Below are 27,832 nucleotides of genomic sequence, written 5' to 3'. Positions count from 1 at the left end.
AAACATTTTCTTATCTTTTAATTTCTACAGTACTAACAATTGGCTCTTTATGTTCTTTTATGTGCCAAATTCCTAGAATTTGAACTAATAATATCACAGCATAATTCAGGGGTACTTGCTTTCTTGTCTTTCCCACTTTGGATAAACAATGTACATTGCTTCTGAGGCCAAAAATTATCCTTTTATTGAGAATAATTACCAGTGCTGTGAATCCAACCACACAAACACACATACACACAAACACATGGCCTAGTGTGCTAGGCACAATTGATATCTGAAATTTGCAAAGTAGGTCCCAAAGGCATTCTACAGGAGCAGCAGCCATTCTGTTCATTTCAATGGTATCTTCCACTAGAAGACACTTAAAATTTCCTTACAGTATGCCAAAGTTATTAATGAGCTCATGGCAGGAATTGCAAGGATGAAGTTAGTAGAATCCAAACATATGGAGAAGACCAGCATCTTCCACTAGGAATGCCCAGAAAGGCTGGTTTTATGCACTACCAGCAAGCCTCCTTTGTATGTCTGCATTCGATTTCTACTTCCTCCCCTCATTTGGAAGCTTGTTGACCCATTCACAGACATTATTGTTTTCCCCTGACCCATAAATCAAATCTTTTTCCTAGGGCAGTGCCTAGCCTTCTCCATAATTAAAAACTGGATTTGTGTCAAAACAGATTTTGGCAGCATATTTACTCCATCAAATTTCTATCAAGGAACTGCCCTGATTGTTCTCTGCAGCCTCCCATCATGTTGTCTGCCTCTCTGGGGAATTATAAAAGATAAACACTGGTTTTACAGACATTCCAATTGTGTTAATGTTTATGCAAAGAAAAAAAGAGAAGTGGAAATACAAAGCTATTATCATGTACTGCTTCAGGCTACAACCGCCAGAAATCCCAACAAAGTAAGATTCTTTCTACCAAACAGAATACTTAAAAATTAGGAACATGGCTTAGTTACCGTATACACTCGTGTATAAGTCGACCTCATATAAGTCGAGGCACCTAATTTTACTACAAAAAACTGGGAAAACTTATTGACTCGTGTATAAGTGGAGGGTGGGAAATGCAGCAGCTACTGGTAAATTTCAAAAATAAAAATAGATACCAATTAAATTACATTAATTGAGGCATCAGTAGGTTAAATGTTTTTGAATATTTATTTCAAAGAGAAACAGTAAACTAGCTCTGTAAGTGGAAAAGGGAGTCAACAAGAACAATATGGAATCAACAGTAACTTTAAAAGTACAAAAACCTTAGCTCAACCAGCAAACAAGCTAAAACACAAGAGTTAAAATCCTTCAAAACTGGATTTTTGGTCAGGGGAGGAATGTTTACGTTAGCAGTACCAACATTTCAGAGTATCTTTAGGAGACCCTCCTGATGATACCACCCAGGCTTGGTGAAGTTTGGTTAAGGGGGTCCAAAAAGTTGTGATATTGACTATCACAATTTCAAATTCCAGACAAGATCTGGTAACTCGACAAGCTTATAGTGGAGAACCCTTTAAAAACAGTCAGAGAAACTCCACCTTCCCAAGTCCTCAGTACAGTATTCTGGAAAGACATACACTCACTGTATTTTTTTTAATGCATGTGTTGTCTCAGTAACTTTAAAGTCCCTACTTAGGATTATAAAAGAAATGTTCTGAGGGTAAATAAGAAGGGCCCTAAGAATGAATGAAACAAGCAAACATGATCTTTGGTCATACTGCAAGGCATCATTCAGTATCTGGATTAGCAGCATACCTTACTATCGGAATAAGGCTTGCTTTGATCTGCCTGACAACAGATCACATTTAGGGACGTGCGGCATTTTTACAGTCACATTTAGGGGTGTGCGCCATTTTTCTGGTGTTTTGGAAATTTTCAAAAGTTGCAAAATGCTGAACCCCCATCAGCTTTTTTCCGCTTCAACATTTTTCAGGTTTTTAAAGCTAAACCCAACAATTTCTGAGCCGCAGAACTGAATGCAGGTGTCCTAAGCCAGCCCCTGGGAGACAAGGAATCTGATGAACAGCTAGACGAAATCACAGACCAGGAGTTGGCTCCCCGAGAAGAGAAGCAAGTAACAGAGCCAAGCCCTTCCCTGCCAGCTGAGGAGAACCTTCAGCAGCCCCAGATGACCTAAGTGACGGGTCAGCTGCACAGAGGAGGTAGAGGCAGAAGCTCAGTATTAAAAGGAGAAGGATCTTGGACTGTCAGACAAACCGTAGCTGACTCCTGCCTGCAGCACAGCAGGGATTGGGTGAACCAACCCTTGAATTCAGCTCTGCTGGCTGGCCTGCTGCCTCTGAAGCTTGCTTGGGATTTAGAGGTGGACAGGGGAGCTGTGTGCAGGGATCGGGTCCTTTCTTGGCTGGTCCACTGCTTCTAAAGCCCACTTGAATTTCAGAAGTGGTAGGAGATCAGGCCATTTGGTCCTTGCTCACAGCTGCCTTGGCTGGCCCACCACCTCTGAAACCTGTTTGGATTTCAGAGACAGGAGAAAGCTAGGCACATGGATTGGTTGAACCCGCTTGGCTTTCTGAGGTGGCGAGGGAATGCTGCAAACAGGGATTGGCTGAGATGACCCCTGCACTCAGCTCTGCTATCTCCCTTGACGTCAAATGCCAAAAAAAAAAGCTGAAACACTTTTGGCTTTTTGGACAGCACCAGCTATTTGACTTCATCCTGACAGCTGGTTTTTATTTCTGGCAAAAAATAAACCTGAAAAAATGGTAATGGCTTTTGGGGAGGGGGGGTATTTTTGGTTTGACTACATCCAAATGCACAGCCCTAAACACTTTATATTGAAATTGCATTATAGTTAAACAGAATCACAATTCACAGAACAAGCATTCTAGGTTAATGAGAAATCTAGGATAAAATACCCACAATATTTCAAAATATTGGGCTAAATCTCAACAGAAGAAGATATTTGCTTTGGCATTGTGTAGGGGTTAAGAGTAGTAGATGCTAATCTGGAGAAGCAGGTTCAATTCTCCACTTCTCCATATGAAGCCTGCTGAGCAACCTTGAATTTACACTTTGCCTTGGTGTGGTAGGTTCTCTTTTGTTCCTTGTTGCAGCTCCACTACACCTTGTCATTTGTTACCCTTTCCAAGAACATGTGTGTCTGGGATTAAGATGTGCCTCAGGAGTTTGACAGGGGTCCAGAGAATCCTAATTCCATTCCTTTCAAGTGACCAACTTTTATGAACGCGCAGATTCGAGTTGAACTGTAATTTTAGAAGGTCACTGAAAGCCATTAGATAAGGTGTCTCTTATTGACCTCTACCTCCTGTTTTTAGGCAGCACTATATTTTGACAATTGATAGGGATGGACAATAGCACAGGGTCAAGGCCAAAATGGTCAAATGTCTCCGGTCTCAGAAGTTGGGTTCACTTCCTGCTTCAGGGAGTGGAGAAAGAGAGAAAACACAAATAAGAAAGCAACCATTAGAAACATAGAAGAATCTCATTTCATGGGGATGAAGAATATGAACAGCCCTCCTAAACCACTGGTCCATCTAATTTAGGACCGGTTTCTCACATTGGCACACAGTGCCATGGAGTGCAACAAACAGGGCATAGAAATCAAGGTCGCTACCCTGCCCTGTTGCTTCAGAATAAGTCAGCTTTTCACCATTTGCTGCAAGCACATAGAAAGAAGATTGAACATAAAGTAATAAGCGTTATTTTTGGTCTGAACGATACAAACTTGCATCAGTTCATCCCCACCCCCCAATATGAATACAACAGGCCCATGTGCCACCATTGTGCTTCCAGTTTGATCTGTCCCTGCCACTAGCAGCCACTGATGCGAGACAGTAGTGGGTCAAAAATCTAATCCAGTGTTGTGCTGTACCTTTTTTTCCTACCCTTTGTCCTGAAAATCTGCTGGGGACTGGAATGCTCAAGTATAACAATGCAATAAGAGGGAAAGGGACAAAATGCCCCTTCTCTTGCACAAGAACAAGTAATGCATTTGCTCCAGTCACATGGCAAGAGCAATGACCATATTTTGCCCAGCCATATTTTGCCCAATGACCATTTTGCTGAATCCCCTTCTCCACGAGCTCAAACTCAATGTTCTGCAGATCTCTCCCAGTCTTCAGTATCAGTTTTTTTGTTCTCCAGGGGAAGCTGATAAAAACAGCTTCTGACAATTCATGCTAGTCATGCAAGCACTGAATCACACCTTGGTTAAGGTTTTCCTAGCATCCTTTCCAAGAAGTGCTTATGAACTTTTCAGAAAGTAGCCTTACCAGTTTCTGAGTGAGTCCAGGAGGAGCCCATTCATATGTAACAGTATCAAAAGTCGGATCTTTTCGGGACACAATAGGATTAGTGATAATCATGCGGTTCCTTTTATAGATGCGAACGCCATCACCTCCTTTCACCCGAGCAGTTAGCGAGGAATATTTTGAATCTGAGAGCAGGCGGCCAATTTTCCGATCATCTTCTGCATCGGAGCTGAGACTGTGATCTTCCTGGCTGCATTTGCATGACTTGCATATTTTCCTGTGGGAGACAAAATGAGATCATCCTTTGATATAAGCTGGACCCCAATAGGCATGTGCTCTTTGGGAGGCTCCCTTGTGAACTTTAGAAATGCTGAAGGTTACATATCAAAATGAATCATGACATAGGACAAAAAGACTTTTGGCGACAAGAGCTCTATCCAAAGAGGAATGTTTGTCAGCTATAGACTAATGAGATTTGCAGTGATGCGCAGACTAAAATCCACACAGTAGAGACCCTAGGAAAGCCATGGTATACAAGGATCAACTCTTCTTTATAAGCTGACTGCCTGCATGAACAAGCAGTTGTAATGCTATTTCCCTAGTTTCATTGCTACAACAAGGAACATCCTGTGCTGAATTGTTTATTTCAATTCACAGAAGCATTTCAGGAAGGGTGTTAAAGACAGGAGGTTCAACTGTACTGTGTTCCATATAATGATGTTAGTATGGTCAGTTGAAGTGCAGCAGCTAAGAAAACTGCAAGCTTCCACATTAGAATATAATACCAAATGAGCATGAGAATTATCATTCGTTTTTACATATTGCCTTTGTCAAAATAATTATTTTGTGCATTATTGAACATGGTAATTTGATACAAGAACATTTATAGTTTATTGAACAAAATGTATTTTTTACTTTCAAACTTGCATTTTTAAACAGATGCAGGGGAGCAGGGCTAGGTAGGTTGGCACTAGTTCCCAGATGGAGAATCTACAACAAAGAAAGTCTGGCATGTGTTGTTCTGAGGTGGAGGAATACAGAATCTACTAATATCTTTATGTGGAACAGAGTATAGTCTAGTATTTTAGACGGAATCAAAGGTATCTTGAATGAGCTCTTCTTCAGTACTAGCAACATTACACTTAGGCAAACACAAATTGAAAGATGTTGAAATGCATGAAGTAAAGCCATTCTTCAAATGTTTTTATCACAGTGGCACAAAAATGGTAAGTTTCTTCTTTAAAGTACTGATGTCACATACGTTCAGTATTTGAGCTCTGATGAGCAAAGGTAGAACAGCAAATGACTGACAATAAAATAAATATTATTTTACCAGTTTGCTTCCAATGCTACTACTATAAATAGACTAAATCAATATATGCAAAACACAATTTACAATATTTCCGGGGGGGGGGGGGGAATATCAAGCAATGAACATTCTATATTAAAGAATTACAATCAGCAGTAAGTAAAAATAGGCTATTCAGCCAAAGGAAAGAGAAGATGAAAAAAGTTAAGAAAGGGCCCAAGTATGTGTATGTTCCTATCAAAAAGCTCAACAAACTTGATGGCATGTGAAATGTTTGGGGGTGGTAGTAGAGGAATTCCCTGTTTGAGATGCTAGACAGACCTGTCTTTGGTGCAAATTACTTTGTGCTTTTGTAAATATTTTGTGCTGGTGACTGATCAGATGCAAGCCAGTAGTTTCACTTCTAGATTAGAGTTTCCTTTGTGATTTCACTATAGTTTCACTGTTTGTGCATCCAGTCCCAAGGAGTTGCCGGTGCAAGTTACTTTGTTTGTGTGTGTGTGTGTGTGTGTGTGTGTGTACTGCCACCAAGCTGCTGCTGACTTCTGGAGACACCAGCAAGGGGCTTTCAAAACAAATGAGGAGCAGAGGCAGTTTGACATTGCCTTCTTCCACAAGTTTTCCTTGGAGGTCTTCTTTCCAAGTACAGACCCTGCTTAGCTTCTGAGATCTGACAAGATCAGCCTATATCATGCCCCCTTCCCTCCAGATCTATTATAAGATTACCTTATTTGCAGTGGAGCAAACTGGTCACAGGGCTTAAAGGAGACATGTGAATTTTATTCTGATTTCCAGGCTTCTTCACACATAATGCTTTCCCCTAATTTTCTTGTGTTGGGGGTAGAGTTGCCAATAGAATATTATTTAGTGTTTTGTGTGTGTGCATGTGTTTGAAACTCTGTATTCAATTTGCTAATTCCCTTTGCTATTATTAATAAATCCTTAACTGTAAATCATTGCTCCGTTTATTCTAAGAATCTGCACACCCTTACATCAAAGCTTGGACCCTAGTATACTTCAGGCAATATGATCCTAATCTCTTACTGCCCCAAATACTACTCTTTTCTTAGTTTCCTATCCATTTAATCCCTCCTTCTATCACCTTCTTCTCCCATTATTCCTCAACAGCTTACACAGCACTCTTTAACACAGTGGTTCTCAACCATCCTAATGCTGTGACCCTTTAATACAGTTCCTCATGTTGTGGTGACCCCCAACCATAACATCATTTGTGTCTCAGTTTCTAAGACCATTGGAAATATGTGTTTTCCGATGGTCTTAGGCGACCCCTGTGAAAGGGTCGTTCGACCCCCAAAGGGGTCGTGACCCACAGGTTGAGAACTGCTGCTTTAACAAGTTCACCCCATTCCCTAGCCCTAGCCTTTCACCCACTCAGCTGAGCCTATGAGAGTGCTGCTCCAGCATTCAGTCGCCTTTGACGAGGAGAATCAGATATTGGAGGGAACACAGGAAAAGGAAGGAGTCAAGTTCTGCCTCAGGGAAACAGCAGTGACATCTCAGGCCTGGGTCAGAAAAAAAAACTGCAGGCAGAATGAAAGGTAGCATGGCAGAGCAGTTTGGCTCTATCTCTGGGAGAGAATCAAGCACCCGATTGTTAGGCCAGTCTCAGGTAATGAGCAAACACTGTACCATTTAGTTTGACTCTTGGGAAAGGACAGACTGGGGTGAGTGGAATCCCGTGCATGTGAAAAGATCCAATCTAATGGCAAGTCTGTCAAAGTCTGTTTGTACCTGAAAGCATCAAAACAAAATGCAGCTGCACTATGAAAGCCATAACCAGCTTAAATTTATGTGCCTCAGTCAGGTTTCTCTTTTGATTACTGAGAGACCAATGCTATTGATCTGTTTTTTTAAATCTTGTTTGTTATTTGTTTATATACCATTCCTGCCGTAGTGATCTTCATGTTCTATTTGCTAACCAAAAAGCAGCAAACCTAGAGCCTTTACATTTGCCATTTTAAGCCCATGTGGTAAATGGGGGTGGGGGGATGGTTTACAAATTAGAACAAACTCGCTTCCCAAAATCATAAGAATCTGGGTAGGTCCTCTCTGTGGGTATTTTTTGGTGTCTGCTATAAACACCATTAGAATGTGCAGATGAAAATTCTGTCTGGCATTCTGAATAAAACATTTATAAAGCTCACTTTTGTGACCCTTGTAGTCACTAAGGTTGGATTCAGACTGTGATGATGGGAGGGGTGATTGTACTGAAACAAGGCAACACATTACACACAGGGCTATGGCTGTGTGTAATGCGTTGCCTTGTTTTATTGCTGTTTACGTTACACACTACCTTGTTAATTGTTCAGGGGTGATTGTACTTACATTGCCAACATTCTAAGCTGAGTGATCCCTGCTGCTGGGATTGCTAGGTCTCTTGTTACAGCAGAAGACCACCTTAATCAAGTCCCACCACTCTCACTGATGCCTGGTGGAAGAGTAGGACCAAAACTGGGGTGAAAATCAGCATCACAGTGAAACAATGATGTCACTTCCTGTGCAAACCCAGAAGTGACATCATTGAATTGGGGCAACACTCTAGGATTCCCCTCAAACTCTTTAGAGCAGTGTTTCCCAACCTTTTCGAAGTCAGGGTACCCTTGACCTCATTCTTCATATCTCACGGTACCCCTGCCGCCACCCTCCACCTTCCCCTCAATTTGCCCCTGCTTGCCAACCCCCCCCACCTTCCCCTCCCAGGGTAAAGGGAAGCACTGGGGGTGGTGGTGGCTGCTGACCTTGTGGCAGGCCCTGCCCCATGGACCAGCTCCATGTCCTTGCTAGGGCCGGTGGCAGACACCACAAAAATGAGGGGGGGGGGTGGTTTAGTGTTGCCGCGGTATCCCTGGGACATGCTCACAGCACCCCAGGGTACCACAGTACCCTGGTTAAGAATGGCTGCTTTAGAGTAAACCTAAAGTGTTGCCAAAATGCAACAGCATCACTTCAGGGTTCATGCTGGAAGTGATCTTGTGGTATAAGTGCAGCATTTTTTATCCAGACTTCATCCCTCCCCTGTGTATTTCCAACAGCTATCAGTGCCCTACTACCAGTGGACAACCCTACCTCCAGAACCAAAGGGGCTACTTACCTTACCATGCACTGTTTTTGTATCCTAGTCCATTTATGCTTTTGTATGAGAAAAGGGGTTGTCAGCTGTGGGTGGGAAATTCCTGGAGATTTTGGGGTGGAGCCTGTGCACGATGGGGTTTTGAGAGGGACATCAGCCAAATTGAATGCCATGAAGTTCACTTTCAAAACAGCCATTTTATGTGGGGAAATTGGTCCATGTAGTCTGGAACTCAGTTGTAATTCCTAGAAATCTCCAGGCCCCACCTGGACGCTGGCAACCCTAGTGTGGAACTTTAGTGATAAGAACCTAACGCTGGTTTTAGATCAGGGGGTCAGCAAACTGTGGCTTTCCAGATGTTTATGGACTACAATTCCCATCAGCCCCTGCCAGCATGGCCAATTGGGGATAATGGGAATTGTAGTCCATGAACATCTGAAGAGTCACAGGATGCAGACCCCTGTTTTAGATATAGGAGTCAGCATGGTGTAGTTGTTAAGAGTGGTAGACTCTAATCTGGAGAACCAGGTTGATTCCCCACTCTTCCACATGAAGCCAGCTGGATGACCTTGGGCTAGTCTCAGTTCTTTCAAAACTCTTTCAGTCTCACTCTACATTCTACAGCCATGGTGGCGAACCTTTGGCACTCCAGATGTTATGGACTACAATTCCCATCAGCCCCTTCCAGCATGGCCAATTGGCCATGCTGGAAGGGGCTGATGGGAATTGTTGTCCATAACATCTGGAGTGCCAAAGGTTCGCCATCACTGTTCTACAGTGTCTGTTGTGGGGAGGTGATTGTAAGCTGCTTTGAGACTCCTTAAAGGTAGAGAAAAGCAAGGTATAAAAACCAACTCTTCTTCATCTAGTGCTGAGACGAAAACATCTTAAGCCAGAGTTGAAAAATATTCTGAAACAAACCAGTCTAAGCATTTTTAGAAAGCCATTCCACAGTCACACTAGCTACAAATGACAAAGGCAGTGGAATACACTGAGAATTATTTTTTGCTGAACAGCTCCTGACCCTGATAGCAAATAAAGAGAATGGGATTTATTAACCTGTGTTCAGATAATTGGATCAGGGAAACCAATGTCTCTCACAGAGGCAGAAAAAGGGCATTACAGCTTATAAATCCATAGGCAGTATATTAGAAGACTAAATTGTGAGTGGAGTATAATTACTTTGGCACCATTCCCTCTTCCCCCTGCTGCGCCAATAAAGATCCGTCATAAGGCTGTTCATCTCCAATTGGCTGATGCCATGAAAGAATGTCTGCTTTCAACTGGGCTTGCCAAAGTTCAGTTCATAAGGAGTACTAGTGTTAAAGAACCAAGGGCAATTGCCTTCTTTTTAGGATTCCTGTCTTCTCTTCCACTCCCCAAGGTATATCAAGTCAACAGTGTTATTACATATAATTTATGAAGGGTTCTTTTACAAACTAAAAATAGTGCATAGAAGGAAAAAAAAACACTGCAGAAAGCCGAGAAACTATTTCAACGACTGTTCACAAATTCCATTCTCCAAAAGCATTTTGTGTGTGTCCTAAATAGGTTCTTGAAGACAAAAGGAGAAGGGGCAATGTGAAAGAGAATTGCGAGGCATAAAACTATTTGACTGGGACCAAAAGCAACTTGAAGCTTTGGGGCCTAAGGGAACACATCAAAGCGAATTAACTGTGACAAAGGAGAAGAGTGAACAGCATAGAAAACGCAGAAGAAGCTCTGCTCCAGTTAAACATTACTTTTTAATTTTTTTTAAATAGTTCATATAATGGAGCTAATTGCATAAGGAAACAACATAGGCCCATTCTGCAGAACCTACCATCTATGTAACACACCTACCATCTATGGGTGGCAACCCAGCCTTATCACTGGAATAAGGTTGCCAACTTTCAAGAGGGGCCTGAAGATCTGGAATTACAACTGATCTCCAGACTAGCTCCTATGGAGAAAATGGAAGATTTGTAGGCTGGACTCCACGGAATTACACCCAAAGGGAAACTGGTCCCTTCTACAGGGAACTGAAGAAATTCCAAAATCTTCAGGAATCTCCCAGTCCACAGTTGGCAACCCCATACTAGAAGCTCATAAACTTCATTCAAGTATCCTAGGCTTGCAGGAACCCAGTGGTTTCCAAGTCCTCAGTCAGACTCTCAATGGCGGTATCTGCACAGCCCAAATATAACTGCTGAGGAAAGTGTTCATTCCATTTTGGGGAAGAATTTTGCACAGGGCTCTTCCCCAAAATGAGTTCAGCCCATTATATTTCCCTCAACTTGGGTTTTACAAAAATAACTAAACCAACTATCTTTTTGGCGAAATCAAAGGAGCCACAGCAACCCAGTCTGTTTGCAATCGCTTCCTGGAGAGGTGTAATCTCCAGTGTGAAAGCAAACAAAGGAGCAGCAGTGGCGTAGGAGGTTAAGAGCTCGTGTATCTGATCTGGAGGAACCGGGTTTGATTCCCCGCTCTGCTGCCTGAGCTGTGGAGGCTTATCTGGGGAATTCAGATTCGCCTGTGCACTCCCACACACGCCAGCTGGGCGACCTTGAGTTAGTCACAGCTTCTCGGAGCTCTCTCAGCCCCACCCACCTCACAGGGTGTTTGTTGTGAGGGGGGAAGGGCAAGGAGATGGTAAGCCCCTTTGAGTCTCCTACAGGAGAGAAAGGGGGGATATAAATCCAAACTCTTCTTTTTCTTAATTAATAATGTGTTACAAACGTTGTTCGTGACCTGTGCAGAAACCACCTATATTAGACAGCATCTGGCTTAGCCTAATGAGGTGTATATTCCTATATACTATGCCTGCTTCCTTGTCCTTAAATGCCTAAACAATCCTGCAGCATATCAGAAATCCAAAATGTAAAGGTGTGGCCTGCAAACAAATTCATTGTTGTATTGTTGAAGGCTTTCACGGCCGGAATCACTGGGGTGCTGTATGGCCGTGTTCTAGCAGCATTCTCTCCTGATGTTTCACCTGCATCTGTGGCTGGCATACTGTCAGATCCTCTGAAGATGCCAGTCACAGATGCAGGCGAAACATCAGGAGATAATGCTGCTAGAACACGGCCATACAGCCCGGAAACCACACAGCACCCAAAATTCATCGTTATTTTATTTAAAGTCTGGCTAGTGCAAACTTGCTGCAACCCAGTTGCAAGGACAGTTACAAGGACAGTACAGGCAGAATGCTTTGAACTGGCTGCTCCTTAAGGATTAGTAATGGAGGCTGCATGTCCAAGGCCTTGATTTCAGCTTTAGACATTGGGTCAGGTTCAGCCAGTGTTCCCTCCTTCAAACTTGTCCAAATTTCTGTCAGTATTCACCTTGTGCCACATGGCTTTGGGCTATGCAAGCTCCTTAATCCTCAGCATCTCTTAAGGGCCAAAGGTACTCCACTTTCATTTTTTACTCACAGAATCCAGCAACTTTGGTAGCTCAATGAAAAAAACACCAGTGCTTAAGATTTGGAGACCAGCATTTGAAACCTGCTTCCTGTCATTAATAACCTACTGAACTGTGAAGCACTGCTGGTCTGATCCAGACTGCTCTGAGGCCATTTTTCATTCTAAAAAAATCTAAAACATCCCACTATAGAATCAACTCTGGTAACCAATTTTACTTCCCATTCCATTCAGGGCTCAGGGTTGATAATATGGACCCAAAGGACTACCTGCAATGGTATCTTGTCATCTAGGAGTCAAGGCTGGCTAGAGTGGTGTACTGATTAAGAGTGGTGGACTCTAATCTGTGAACCAGGTTTGATTCCCCACTCCTCCACATGAGGGATGGACTCTTATCTGGTGAATCAGATTTGTTTCCCACTCTTCCACATGAAGTCTACTGGGTGACCTTGGGTTAATCACAGTTCTTCAGAACTCTTTCAGCCCCACCTATCTCAAAAGGACCCTGTGGGAAGAGAAACAGAAGGAGTTTGTAAGCCACTTTGAGATTCCTTACAGTTGAGAAAAGCAAGGTTTAAATCCAAACTCCTCTTCTTCCAGTGAGGTTCTGGTGTGGGAATTATTTTCCTCAGGGTGAAACTGGTAAGCACAAACAGCAAACATCTCTCAGCAAAGACAACAACACAAGTCATAGTATTCCTTCTATTGTGAAGTATATGTATCTCATTCTTTTTCAGCTTCCTCGAAAAACCAAAAGGCCTTGGAGGGGAGGGCGCCTATTAGGGTTTTTTTAGCGCAGCAAGATCAAGTGGAGATTTGCTGAAGATTTTGCTGAAGATTTTAGGCTACTGACTTTTAAAAATTCTGTTCTTTGTTTTGTTAACTTTATCCTGATGATTTATACACAAATACCGTTTAATATATATAGCTGGCTTTTTGGCACTGACAGCTGTTGGGTGTCTGGTGCTTTTAATTGTAATTTTATGGGTTAATTTATTTTTATAGGATTGCATTTTATCCAGTTTACTAGAAGCTGCCTGTTGGAGAAGGGCAGTGTAATAAATTTGCTGAGTAAAATAAACCAAACACATGAAATATTACTTAAAATGCAGGAAGTTAAGAATCTCTTCCCTTGAAATTGCACCGCCCAAGTATGAAAGTGCAAGAGTATGAAAGGGAGAACATACTCATCTGACAATTAACTCATTTTTTTTAAGCTCTTCAGTTTGTAGTACGGTTTGGGGTGCCCTCTTAAGGTACCACCCAAATCTCCAGGAATTTTCTAACTCAGAATTGGGGGTCCTATGAGAGGCAGAGATAAAGTGAGGTCTCTAGCAAAAGAGCTTACCACAGACAAGATCCTACTTTAGCACATGGATAATGACACTCTGGCCTATCACCTCTTGTTTGGTTTTCCAGGTGATTCTTCAGGAAAATTAGTTGCAACTAGGGAATTGTAGCATTCATTCACACACAAAAGGAACGAGCGCATATAACCCCACCTTATAGTCATTCCCATCTATTCCAATTTTCTGCTACAATTGAGGAAGGGAGAGGCAGCAGCTAGGCAGGTCTCCTTCATGCCTGGATCACTTCATGAAGAGTAGTCTTCATGAGTTCAGTAGTCTTCTGTCACTTAGTTTCCCTTTATGTAAATTTGCATTGAAAACTCTTAGCACTACATGCATTTTTGTAAAGAACTGCTGACCAAGGTATCAGGATGAGGTCTTCCCAAGGTCCTTTGGATTACAGATGCTGAGGACCAAACCTAGAAACTTGTGCATGCAAAAGACTGTCCTCTAGACCAGGGGTGTGCAACCTGCGGCTCTCCAGATGTTCACGGACTACAAATTCCATCAGCCCCTGCCAATTGGCCATGCTGGCAGGGGCTGATGGGAATTGTAGTCCATGAACATCTAGAGAGCCGCAGGTTGCAGACCGCTGCTCTAGACTGACTGATGGCTCTTCCATTAGGACAATTCTCAGAACTTCGTGAGGCAGCTTTTCTTTTAAAACAATGGTCAATTTGCAATGATCTTGGCTTCAGCTGGAGAGAACTTGGACTTAAAACAAAGCATGCTTAAATTTTATACTCCTCTACTTTGCAGGTCCTAAGCCAGAGAGTATATCCTTTCAGATTTTATATATTGCTGCCACTTGCATCAACAGCAGGTAATACCATCATGGTTATTAAAAAGCATTTCCTGACTTGAGAGTAGCCATAATGTAGGTGAAGTCGAGCATGTGGTTTTATGTGGGTAGGATGATATATTGGCACTATCGCTAGTAGCAAATGGAATCGACATCCCAATGGCTTCAATCCAGATTGCTGCTTTTAAAAGCATTTCTGAAACCACATCTCAGAATGGTCCACAGTAAAAATGACTTATATTTTTTAATGAAATGAAGTCCATCTTTTTGCCATGATAGTATCATACTTGTGGGTAATGCAGTCATTAAGGCGCTAGATTATTTATAGTTCTTGCTTGTCACTCACAGCCAACTTTGAAGTATGCAATTGAAGCAAGTCTCAGTCAAGGAACAGCCGCAGCTCTGAAAAGTACATTCTACCACAACAATAAGTGAAACTTCAACAAGTGAATTTGTTTGCACTTACCACTTTGTTTCCCATTTCTTTCCCTCCCTCTGACTTTTCTGGTTATAAAAGGTAAAACATGGGGCAAACAACTTTTAAAAGAAAAAAACATGCATTATGTATTGGTACAGAAGGCAGGGTTGTTAGCCTTCAGTTGGGGCTTTGAGGTCTCCTGGCATTGCAACTCATCTTTAAACTACATAGACCAGTTCCCCTTGACAAAATGGCTGCCTCCTGAGAGTCAAATCTAGCACATTATAGCCTGCTGAAAGCCCTCCCGTCCTAAACTGTGCTTTCCTTAAGGCTCTGCCTCCAAATTTCCAGGGATTTGCCAGCCTGAAGTTGATGACCCTAATGGTTACATTTTGAAGAGGTTTTCTTTTCTTTTATTCTATTATTTCTTTTATTTATTTTTACTTTGTTAGTTTTATATCCTGCCCCAACCCCGAAGGGCTCTGGGCAGGTTACAACATATATATATATATTAAATTATATAAATATACTTCCCTTCCCCTTTGTTTCCAATGCTGCCCTGGGGTGTTGATATTTTCCTGCAGGAAAGAAAAAAAATCTGGATACGAACACTTTATTGGGAGGTTTGCGGCTTAATTTTGACTGTCTAATAAGAGTGTTCCGATGGAAAGACAACATTTTTTTTTTCCTTTCAGGGACGCCATTTCTTTTTTCTGTTTGTGGGAGGCATTACATTTATGAGTCTTTAATGAAATTGTCCACACAAAATCTGTTACCGTTGTCTGAAATTTTCTTTTTAATTTGTTTTTGTTTGAAGAATATCAAACCTGACCTCAGATACTAACCAAAGAAATAGACATTTCATTGAATTTCCTCCCACTTGCCCCTGGCCAGAAAAATCCTGCTCGAACTGCCAGATGTACGCAAACAAGTAAAGGAAAAGAGAACTGTGATCTCTGTCAATGGGCGGAAGAATTTTATACTAATGCTGATGCTAATATCCCAGGATTTCATTCCTGGATGTTCAGTAATGTAAAAGATTTGTACAACTGTTTCTCCTGAAGATGCCTAAGATTATATTATGCCTGCCCCAAATCCAGGTATTTTAATCAAATGAATGAGTATATTCCTTTAGGTCTATTCTGTTAAAATTTTATTACACTGTTAACTGGAGCAGACCTCAAGCCATAATGGAATTACGAAACAGTAGTAAAGCAGAACTGAGGAAACTGTGTTCGTACTTTTGAAAAAAATCCCTTAATTTGGAATAAACATTAGAAAATCCCAAAGATTCATCAGGAGAAACCTCTTCTCCACTTTTACCCAAGCAGACAACAACATTCAAACCCTGCCTAGTTCACAAGTAGCCATGAGAAATCTCTAGAACAACAATGACAAAAATGATAGCCAACAATGCTGTCTAGGTAGGAGTGAGGAATCCTTATGCTTCTGGAAGAGCACAAAGGTCACTGCAGGAGACAACCTAACTGTAATTAGTGTTATTCCGAAAAGAACGGCAGGAACGATACTGAATTTTACAAGCATCTTGGATCGCTGGTCTGAAAATGTTTTCCCACTGAAATCAAAACAAGCCGCATTCACTCCAAACTTTATAGTTTGTGAGAAGGCCAACTGAAGACATCCATCAAACGGCCTGAATATTTTCATTCAGAAGGGTCATTTGAGTCACTCCAAACAGTACCCTTGGGAGCAGAGGCCCAAGGAATGTGACATTTTTGAAAGATGACATAACCGCTGAAAGACTGGTGTCCTTTGACTGGAATGTCTTAACTGCTACCCACTATCAGAAAGAGTAAAGTCAGGAACACAAATTTAATACATGCTGACCTTTTGACAAAGAACAGTGTAATGACTCAAAGCACAAAGCCACAAACTAAGGACTATGAGGTCAGCAGCTAAATCCTGGAAATCTGAAAATAAAATAAAAGGTAGACAAGCAACAGACTAAAGAAAATGTGTAAAAATATTGCTTCAATCTTGTTTGTTCAGCTGAGCTAACTGCATGAGTTTTAAATGTAGTGTTTCAGTAATGGCTTCATGCATATTTTCCAGTTACAGAAATATGTTTTATATAAGTACCCTCAAGACACAACTGATTTATGGCAACCCAAACAATGGCCTTTCAAGGTAAATGAGAAGCAAAGGTGGTTTGTCATTGATTTCTTCTGCAGTCTTGTAGGTGATCTCCCATCTAAGTACTGCCCTTGTTTAACTTCTGAGATCTGAAGAGACAGGGCTATACCATGTTGCCTTCCCACCTCATAACTGCAGAAGTAATCTGTAAAAATGCTTCAGGAAAGCTGCTGCACCAACATTACAGTATTATTAGTTGGAGAAAAAAAGAATTATTAACTTTTTCAGATCTGTTATAGTATACTTAGTAGTGGAGTCTTCTTCTTTGGAAGTTTTTAAACAGAGGCTGGATGGCCATCTGTCAGGAGTGCTTTGATTATGTGTTCCTTCATCACAGGGGGTTGGACTTGATGGTCTTTTGGGGCTCTTTCAACTCTATGATTCTATAAGTACACCAACTAGAGACAGCCAGCGTGGTGTAATGGTTAAGAGCAGCAGACTCCAATCTGGAAAACTGGATTTATTTTCCTGCTCCTAGACATGAAACCTGCTGGATTACCTTGGGCTAGTCACAGTTCTCTCTGAACTCTCTCACAAGGTGTCTGTTGTGGGGAGAAGAAGGGAGTTTGTAAGCTGCTTGGAGACTCCTAACAGTAGGGGAAAGTTGGGATAAAATTCAAACTCTTCTTTTTTCTTCTTCTAGTAGCAAAGTTACATTTCACTAAAGTCATAGCATTTCCCCTTCCCCACCACCTTAGGTCATAATAGATTCAAATTGTATTTTGTAATGTAACTGATATTTGGGTATAGTTGTTCTAAAAATCGAAGTTGTAACAGACACAAATTGGGGGGAAATGTAACACATTAGATAGATTGATTACCTCCAAGAATGCGGTTCAAAGCCCGTACACATCCCCCTACATCTCAAGCAAGGCACGCCTCTTCCTGAATGTTGCTGGCTAACAGACATCTGAGGGAAGAAAAAAAAGGAGATGAAGGAATTATTTTAAAAGCTACCTATATTGATTTTACCATATCATTCTTCTGAAATATTGACTTTAGAATTACCTTCCCTTATGCTAAGAATCTGAAAGTTCAAAGTTAATACTATGTTGAAAGTTCATGTGTCAAGAATCCAGTTATAAATATTTCTGCTCCAAAGAATTACCATAATTGGGAAGCAGATTGTATAGAATTGTTGCCCATCAGAAGCTATTCTCCAAATGGAGACCCAAACCTTACAAATAAAGTTTGTGGTAGATTTTTTCAGTTCTTTCTGGGCTGTAAATGTGTTGAATGGGCATGTTAATTAAAATCCAGTCAAATTGAATCAGGGGGTCTTGTGGCAGACAGTGGTAAGCCGAAATATTGCAATCAAGCTCTGCTCAACACCTGAGGTTGATCCAGGGGCGTATCGCCCAGGGGTACATTTAGCCCTCCTCCTCCCCCTGGGTCCATACACTGACTTCATACTCCATATACTGGTGGGGGAGGGTGGCTGTCTATACGGGGGGGGGGGGGCACTCAGATTTTGAACCAGGCTACATTTTCCCTCGATACACCTCTGGTTTGATCCTGAATGGAAGTTGGTTTCAGGTAGACGGCTCAAGGTTGACTCAACCTTCCATCCCTCCGAGGTTGGTAAAATGAATACCTATCTTGTGGGTGGGGGGATGTGTAGATGACTGGGGAAGGGAATCACAAATCACTGCTTAAACACAATCTGCCTGGTATGTGTCACAATGTGATGTCATCCCATAGCTCAGTAATAACCCAGTTCTTCCACAGGGAACTGCCTTTATCTTTAAATCAAATAAAAAATTTAGGAACAGTGTATTGTAGTCACAAAAAAGGGAGCAATGAAATATACTCAGTATGGGGTTCCACCAACATTCAAGAATAAATTTGGCATTCAGAGACACAACCATAGAAAGCAGACTGGATTGGCTTATATTAATGCTCGTTTTCATGGGTGTTTTAAATTTAAAATCCTCAAAGTCAGGCCTTCTAGTATGAATGCCCTTTAACCTGAATCCCAGTTGAATGTTGTTTATTCAGTGACAAAGGAAAAGGTACTCCTCTGAGATTCAAAGGGCACTTTTAATCGCTGTTTCCAGCACTGAAAATAAATTCCAGAGGCTAATCTCTACAGCATATTAAGCACTGATACCCAGGTAAACACAAACCAATAATCACAGATCTACAAATAAGTAGCCACCAACTACTACACTGAACCAAAAGCAAATCGACTATGTTTATCAGATTCAAGTACAGGGATTACAATGTATATCCCCTTCATGTCAGGAAATCAGCATCCTGAAGGCTCCCCTTGTTCTGAATAATTGTAGCCCTTGTGAAATGCAATATGAAAGTCTGTAAGATGCCTCACACTCAAAAAAGGAAGGCTAGTTTATTCATAACAAGCACAGCATAGTACATTAGTACAAGCAACCCAGTACTTTAAAAATGGAACAAGTGCTTTTTGAACACTATCTATACTCCAAACTTGAACCCCTCAATAGTAAGGAGAAAACTGATAATTGAACAAGTTGCCAAATATAAGCAACATTATATTGGAATCGCACTGTCAGTATTTCAGTTCCATAGCACAAAAAAACTCTTGCAACAAATAAGGTGGGTCTATATTATCCTCTTGCTGCAGAAAGGGGATTGAGGGCGAAAGAGTGGCATGCCTAGTGAGCGTGTGTGTGCAGGTTGTGGTTGAGATGAGATTTTAAACCAGTGATCATGGTCAATTCTGTATTACAGAGTTATACAGATTCATTCTGGATTCCCACCTTATATCAGATATAGCAGTCAAACTGAACCAGCCTGAAACAGTTCAGGGGACATCATAGGGTCTGTTGGCGCAAGTCTCCTATATTTCAGTGAATATGTGGGTCCCAAACTGTTCCAGGTGAGGAAAATGACACAACAGGAAAGACAGTAGTTCCTTCTCCACGCACACCATGATTTTGATCTTAACTGGGCGCCACACATGCAGGAATTGACAAGAACCAATCGCTCACATATGACTGGGTTATATCACACAGGATCCAGAACCAAACTCTGATCCTTCAAGCATCTGCAAGAAAAACTCTTCAGAATGAAATGCCTTACTATCTCCCCCCCCCCCACATCCTAAACTACACATCATGATTGTATACAACAGCGGTTCTCGACCTGTGGGTCGCGACCCCTTTGGGGGTCGAATGACCCTTTCACAGGGGTCGCCTAAGACTCTCTGCATCAGTGTTCTCCATCTGTAAAATGGATAAATGTTAGGGTTGGGGGTCCCCACAACATGAGGAATTGTATTAAAGGGTCGTGGCATTAGGAAGGTTGAGAACCACTGGTATACATCATCCCAACATATACTACCAGCAGGACATCAGATACTAAATTCAGAAGTGCCACAGCAGCCAGATTCTGGTCAGGACAGCAGGGGCTCTTGTATTTCCACTGTACTATTTTCCCAACTCAAAAATGTTCCTAGGGAACAATATTTTCATCATCAGATGACGGGAGCTGCAAGTTTTTTGTGCACATGCAGCCCCCTCACAGGGCAAAACATGCCTCCAGGGCTGTTTTGGGTTGGAAAAGTGCAAGAGGAAGGCAGCAGTCCCTCCTCCCATAATCCAAGGTCCCAATTCAATTTGGCCTGTGGCTCTTCTAAATTGGGGTGCCACTGAAAACTCACAGGTGCTGTAAGGCTATCAAAATCCCCATGGTGATTATGTATAAGACACATAGGCCGTTTCCGCACGAAGGCAGAAACGGCCAGGTCGGCGTTTCTGACGCCGACCCGACGACGCTGGGATCATCCCCATGGACGGTCCTGGGAACAGCCGGGCAGCCGGCGCCCGGCCGACCCGGCATGTCCCCGGGCCTCTGGCGCGTTGCCGAGGCCTGGGGACATGCCCCCTGGCCCTGCGCGCCTGCTCCAGCGGCACAGGGCAGGGGGGCGTTTCCCCAGGCCTCGGCGACGTGCCGGAGGCCCGGGGACAAGGTAAGTGCCGGGTGGGAGAGGCGCCGTGAAGCTGCTGCCGTTCGCTTGGCAGCGGCTTCACGGCGGCGTTTCCCCAAAAAGAGCGCTGGGAAGCGCTCTGGGGAAACGCCGGCTTCAGGCCGGGTGGGCGGCGCCAGGGCGGCGCAGCTGCGTTGCAGCTGTGCCCCCCCGTGCGAATGGCGGCCTGGAGACGGCGTTTTTACCGTCTCCAGGCCGCCATTTAATGCCTGTGCGGAAACAGCCATAGTTTGGACCTTACCTCCTAGTAACCCTCTGGTAAGATTTATGGATTCTGTGAAATACATCTAGTACTTCAGAAGTTACACATGAAAATGAAAGCCAAAGCATAACTCACCCCTTTCTGGATTTTTATACATTTTTAACCAGTGTGCAGATTACATTATAGCCATAAACACACGAGGCTACACAGAGATGGATTTGCTTTTTCAAAATTGTTGTTTTTATGGTTTTACTGGGGTGCTGTGTGGTTTCCGGGCTATATGGCCGTGTTCTAGCAGCATTCTCTCCTGATGTTTTACCTGCATCTGTGGCTGGCATCTTCAGAGGATCTGGTTTTATGTTTTTATAATGTTGGAAGACATTCTGATCCCGCAAGGAGAAGGGTGGCATATAAATTTAATAAAGCAAACAAACAATGAATGACAGTTTCTCTCCTTGTTATATGCTGACTTGGAAGGGCTTAAATGGCAACATGAGAATTCATACACTAATTTGATAATTTGGGGCAGTAAGTTTGAAAAACACATTTAAGTGAGAATTTTATAGTCGGTAAGAAAATAGCTATCTTTGCTCACAGCTTTGCTATGATGAGCTACTCACAGAAAGCAGTGGATATATTTTTTATCTCACATACTGAAGGGGAAAGTAGGATAAGACATAGTGTGGTGTTATTTCTGGTTATTTAAGAATTTGTTTTGCTACATGATAACAAGGAGGAAATCTTATAAAGCAGACAAAGAGACTGAAGAACACTGGTGACTTGATCTACAAGCCAAATGCGTTGGGCTCTGAGCCATGCGCGCCCAACAAAGACTCAAAACACTATTTGGAAAATGTGGCTTGTTTCCACGGCTTTGCTGTTATGCTCTCCAAATGGTTTCCATGACAAATAGGAAAACCGGGTGAGAGGAGAAATAATATGTCCTTGGAGGAACTGAGAGGCGGGGAAAGTGTTGTGATAAGGCTATGTTATGCTTTTTACTACTCATTCATGAGGAATGGCAGGCTAAGAATCAATCAGAAATGACCCAATAGTCATAGATACAAGTTACAGGTCAGTTAAAGCTATGAGCTTACATGTGGAATAAAAGAGGAGGAGAAGGAGAGGAGAGGAGAAGACTGTGATGACCGTAAGGAGTCTCAAAGCAGCTTACATATTCCATCCTTTCCTCCTCCCACAACAGATACCTTGTGAAATAGGTAGGGGTCAGAATTCTTAAGAACTGTGACTAGCCCTAGGTTATCAAGCAAATTTCATGTGTACAATGGGGAAGCCAACCTAGTTCACTAAATGAGAGTTTACCACTCATGTGGAGGAGTGGGGAATCAAACCTCTCTCCAGATTAGAGTCTGCCCCTTTTAATTACTATACCATGCTGGCTCCTTTATGTTTAAAATGGAAAAAAAACACAGTCTTCAGAGAATTATCCTTTTAAATTAGAGTTGAGTGTTCAAAAGGATGTCCAAAGTGAAGTTTTTAAAGAGGAACTTTTACCAAGGAATTATGCTATGGAGTTCAGCCAACGTATCAGCCTTGCCCTCTCCCTGTCTGCCATCCTAAAACTTTTCTAGGCCTTCATCTACAGAAGCTCATTTCTTTACAACTAGAAAGAATTCTGATCTTCATGCAACACAGCTCAAGAGATTTCAACCTGTACTTGAAGCTTCTGCAGCCTTCTCACTAAGCAATAGCAAAATTCTAACACTTTGTGGTTTGTTTGTTTATTTATTTAGACTTTTATACCGCCCCATCCCCGAGGGGCTCCGATTTGCCAACTCTGTTACCCAAATAACTCCAGGTTGGGAAATTCCTGGTGATTTTGGGATAGAGCCAATTTCTCCTGGTAAACTGGTCTCTGTAATCTAGATATCAGTTGTAATTCTGGCAGATCTGCAGGATCCACCAGGAGGTTGGCAACCCTAACTGAATGCAGGACCAAGCAGGAAGCAGTACATTTCTTCACACAGATGCACTCTACATTGCCTATCACAGGACCATTCGGAAAGATGAATCCTGTATCTCCACACTGCCTTCTCAACCTCAAAGTGTGCCACAGGGGAATGTCTTGGTTCCACAGGCAGGTTATTTGGCAATGAACTCTGGGAGCTCCCTACATGCATCTCCCAGCATCTCATCTGGCTTTACCCTACAGCATCATGCAATGCACTGCAAGAATTTGTACAAGCTGCAGAAGTTAAGATACATTTTGAACCATTCATTAGATGCAGTCAGGTTGCAGTCAAGATAAAGGGGCAGACTTGTTTTGGGAGCGAAGTCCCCCCTAATGGGTTTTTTCGCATCCTTCACCTGTGTTTATTGGCCTGTGCTGAAGGGGTCTCCATGAACCTAGTCAGGAAAATAGGAATGTTATAACTTTCCCTCAATTTAACTCACAATATTTTATACAGCTGTGTGTTCCTTGGTGTAATTTGTACCTTCCTATCCATTGCAATACCTTTTTACATTCCCATATTGCCTTAAGGAAATAACATTCTCTGTCATTAACCAGCAATCCTAAAACACCATGGAATTGTTCAAGCTTTACTAGTACAGATCTTCAGGCAAATGCAGAAATCAGCAGGAGCCTTTTCCAACTACTACTTGTGTCTATACAACAAGCTGTTTCTCAATGCATAGCTGTAGAGCTCAGATAAGAAACTCACATCCCTAAAAAATCTTTTCCGAACAATGATACCTGCCAAAACTGATTTTGGGTACCAGCGAGACTGCCAACATTTAGTTTTCTTAAAAGCTGCAGCTACCACCAGAAAAAAGTCCCTTGTGTTCAGAAATCTGGTTCTCTATAGGCTACATTCCAAAACTTCATAATTAATGCTGGCAAGTCTTGGGAACGGAGGAACTGAAAAAGTCAAATTCAGCACATGGAAGTACATTTGCAGAAAGATGAATCAGAATCCTGGATGTTATTATTTGCCTTTCTCCAACTCCACCTATGTACAAAAGTTGCTTCTACAGTTGATGCAGTGAAATATGAGGTGCAAACTTGCAGTCTGAAAATGGAAAATCTGTCCAGAAATTCATAATCCCTCTAGATACAAAGTTGTCACTATGTCTGCAGGAAAAAATGGAAGAAAATTAAACTGTTATCTGAACAAGAGATACCATGCATTCAAGACCTCTTATTTTTAGCAATTCCTATTCACAAAGCTACTTATGACAACATGGCAGTGATGGGATTCGTAAGAAGAAAGCCTGTCTGCTCTAAGGCAAGCTGATCTGTAGTACCTTACAGCAATTATTATACCAGTTCTGAAGAATCCAACACTGATGTGGTCCAGCACTAAGAGTGGTGAAAATGGGTTCAAAGAGGCATCTCTTCCCTTGGTGGACACACATGATCCTTCCCCACACCTCCACAATTCTGGACAAATGGAGTTTGAAACAATATAAATGCCTATTAAACCTAGAGGACAAAATGGAGAAGATGTCACAGGCATCAGATCCTCTGACTTTTAATGGTCTGAAACTGCTACTGCTGCTCTGCAGCACCAAGACTGGATATCACCACAGTTGGACATCATAGCAAGTTGCAACTGAACTGCCCTTTACTGCAACACACACGCATAGATGGCTTGCTTGTAGAGTTCACATGCTTTCATGGTTCCTCCCTAAGGGTGCCACCTCTGGCTTGAGAAGTTCCTAGGGATCTGGGGGCAGTACCTGGGGAGGACTTTCATTTTAGAGTATCTGATGTACTATAAAGCCTTTCCTCTGAAGCTGCCATTTTCCCCATGAGAACTAATTTCTGTACTCTGGAGATCAGTTATAATTCTGGGAGAACTCTAGCCCTCCACCTGGAGGCTTGCAACCCTAATCTTCTCCCTCCATTCATGAATATAGCATGATGAATGCTAGAAGCCTTCTAACCCCAACTGCACTGCAGAACCAAGGCACTTTGATCATCCCACCCTGGGATTCTAAACCAGATTTATTTTCCGGTAAATGAGATCCAGTTTGCCAAGTGCTTGAATTTGGATATCATAAGCAATTTTATTTACAAAAGACGTCAATAAACTCCAGCCCTCCCTCTTTCCATAGCTCAAATTGGCTTACAAATTCAATTTTCTAATAGCACGTATGCAATATAGCTCATTATGACATCCCCTCCCCTTTTAAAATATTTTTTGACCGATGAGAACTGATTGGGCTCTGTATGAAAAGAGAGTAGGAAGAAGGACCCACTTTTAGAAGTGCAGGCAGTGCAAAGCACCATGGTCAAGGCCCCAGCAGCAGATTAGGAGTTTACATGGCTTGGTAAGATGTCTGGAGTTGTGCATGGCTAGGCGAATATGCTCAGAACTCCAGTGGTTAACTATACCAAATGTATTTCTTTCCATCAAAACAGTACAGCATCTGTAATCGATGAATGCCATGCCTTGCAATTAATGTTGCTTGGGACTCTTTCAAATGAATTGAAAATAAAGCAGCTATATTAATATTGAACATTCTACACATTTGCTTTACATATGTGAGAAATGTAAAGCAAAACAAAACCCCAGTTCAAGAATCTATTGTGAAGACAGCCTGAGAGTGAACATGGCAAGACTCAACATGCTTGATATGTGCTTTTTGGCAGCAGTTTTGATCCCTGTGTGTAAACATCTTGGTTTGTGATGCTGGGCTGCACCGCAGCTGTTAGCACAAACTAGTTGCTAGCACAAACAAATCCAGAATTGGCTGGTACTTCCCTAAGCAATGCAAGAACAACAGAGGTCTCTGCAGAATGGAGTTTTCACTGAGGGGTTAGGATTACAGACAGCTGAGCTGAGCGTTCTTCATTTTGGCACCTCCTGCTGTTGAACATACGTACGCCCTGCAGCCAACAAGGACCTCTCAGAGAAAGTTACTCCACCCTTAAGATGATGTGAATGAACTGTTACATTCCTCTTAACATTGGCTTGAAATTGAGTCAAAACTTGTTACTAGTCATGATCTTGTAGTACGTCTTGATCCAACTGAATATTCCATTGGTGAATGGCTTTAGGGCACTGCCAGATACAATCACTAATCCTGCTGCCTGCTAAGATCCCCAAGGCCCATACCTCATGTAAATGATGCTCTGTAAACCAAATATTTATTCTGGTGTTCACTATTACACAGACTTTCTTTCAAATCTACTAAAAGGGTCTACAGAAAGAAATTACATCACAGAAAGGGAGTTCCAGTCCACAAAAAAAAAAACCCCGTTTATTTTTGGCAAATAAAGGTTCCAGGGGACATCTATGCTTTTCTCCATGTTGGGAATTAACAGGAGGATCATTTCAAGACAGTTCTAAATGGTGGCCATTGTGTTCAACATAAACAGGTAACATGAAAGAGGAAATTGGGGAAACATTTTCTAAAAGAAACACTCACACTTCTGAGTTTAGTACCGATGCTGAGCCACAGAGTAGTAGCAGTTTAGTTTTCAAATAGTCAATGACAAAACAGAAGACGAAGTAGGGATTAGAGATGTAAGAAGACTGCAGACACTGAAGCCCCAGGGGATGGAACAAGGTGTTTTTCTGGTAGTTTCAGGGGGGAATGGAAGTTGTGGGGGGGGGGGGTGAAGTGGAATATACACAATACCTTCATATTAAGTCTAACCATGACAGAAGGCTTGAGGATCCTTTCCCATTTTCCCTGTCCGGGAAGGCTTATTTCCAGGGCTAGAATAAACTTTGGACTAATAGCCATACAAAGAGGAGGAGAAGGGGATGAAATCAACTTCTCTCTTCAGCATCGGGTTGCTTTCTCTCAGGACAAGGTTGGCAGCCACCATTGTTGCCAGACACCAGTTTCCCCTGCCCTAGATGGGACGGATGCAAGTGCAGCAGGAGCCTGTTGCTCTTTCCCCCTTGCTTTTGAGGAAGCAGAGCCATGAGCAGTTACCCTCTCCCCACCAAATGCAGGGTAGCTGCCCTGGTTTCCCATTAGGTAAGACTGCCCTGGACTTTCAGGAAGTAAAACCTTGTCTGAAAAAGAATTTCACTCAGTCTCTGGAGTTTTATTTCAAGTGTTACTCAAAATGTTCAGTTTTCTCAAATTTTCCCAGGTTTTCTTTGAGTCTTCACATCTGTAGTAGTAACAGTCACATTTCCCTCAGGGGTTGCCAATTTCCTCCTGGCCACCTGCATGGGGGTGGGAGGTAGCGTTGCCAGATCCTGGTTGAGGAACTCCTGGAGATTTTGGGGTGTGGAGTGTGGGGAGGTCAGGGACCTCAATAGGGTACAATTCCATAGAGTCTACCCTCCAAAGCAGCCATTTTCTCCAAGGAAACTGATCTCTGTAGTCTGAAAGTGAGCTGCAATTCCAGGAGATCCCCAAGTCTCACATGGAAACTGGCATCCCTATTCCCCCCTCTCTAATTCTATTCTACAGCAATTAATTAGTAGAGCAAATAATAGGGAACAGATGCAAATGAGTTGTTTTGTAGATCTTTACTAGATAACAAACCAAGTGCTCGGGAGCAACAGCCGCAGAAGGCCATTGCTTTCACATCCTGCATGTGAGCTCCCAAAGGCACCTGGTGGGCCACTGCGAGTAGCAGAGATCTGGACTAGATGGACTCTGGTCTGATCCAGCTGGCTTGTTCTTATGTTCTAAAATGAATTTACACTAAATATCGGAACAGCAAACTCTTATCTACACAAGTGCTCCGTTTGGGTGTCTGTGCCGTCTATATGTACCGGAGTGTCTGCCTCTCCTCTTTCGCTGGCAGAAGCAGAGAGAGATTTCCAGAAGCAATGGCAAACCACCTCTGAACATATTTTGCTATGAAAATCCTACAGGGTCACCATAAGCAAAAGGGGGAAAACAGGCAGGCAGTGGCTGAGCTGAAAAAGCTAATAAAAGAGACTTGCTAGGATGCTAGGAAAAGCCAGA

General features: G+C 42.4%; 1 protein-coding gene across 1 annotated transcript in view; it reads right to left on the bottom strand.

Moving 5' to 3' along the window:
* Nucleotides 1-27,832, bottom strand: part of LMCD1 (LIM and cysteine rich domains 1) — a 75,219-nt gene that overhangs the window by 19,179 nt on the left and 28,208 nt on the right. Inside the window, exons 2-3 of the mRNA XM_048490125.1 lie at nt 17,579-17,667; nt 4,252-4,507 (exon numbers count right to left, since the gene is read on the bottom strand). Of these exons, the coding sequence (XP_048346082.1) occupies nt 4,252-4,507; nt 17,579-17,667 (345 nt within the window). The remainder of the gene's footprint in view (nt 1-4,251; nt 4,508-17,578; nt 17,668-27,832) is intronic.

This window comes from Sphaerodactylus townsendi, linkage group LG03 (assembly GCF_021028975.2).
Source record: "Sphaerodactylus townsendi isolate TG3544 linkage group LG03, MPM_Stown_v2.3, whole genome shotgun sequence".
NCBI lineage: Eukaryota > Metazoa > Chordata > Lepidosauria > Squamata > Sphaerodactylidae > Sphaerodactylus > Sphaerodactylus townsendi.
This window is presented reverse-complemented; position numbering and strand designations above follow the sequence as displayed.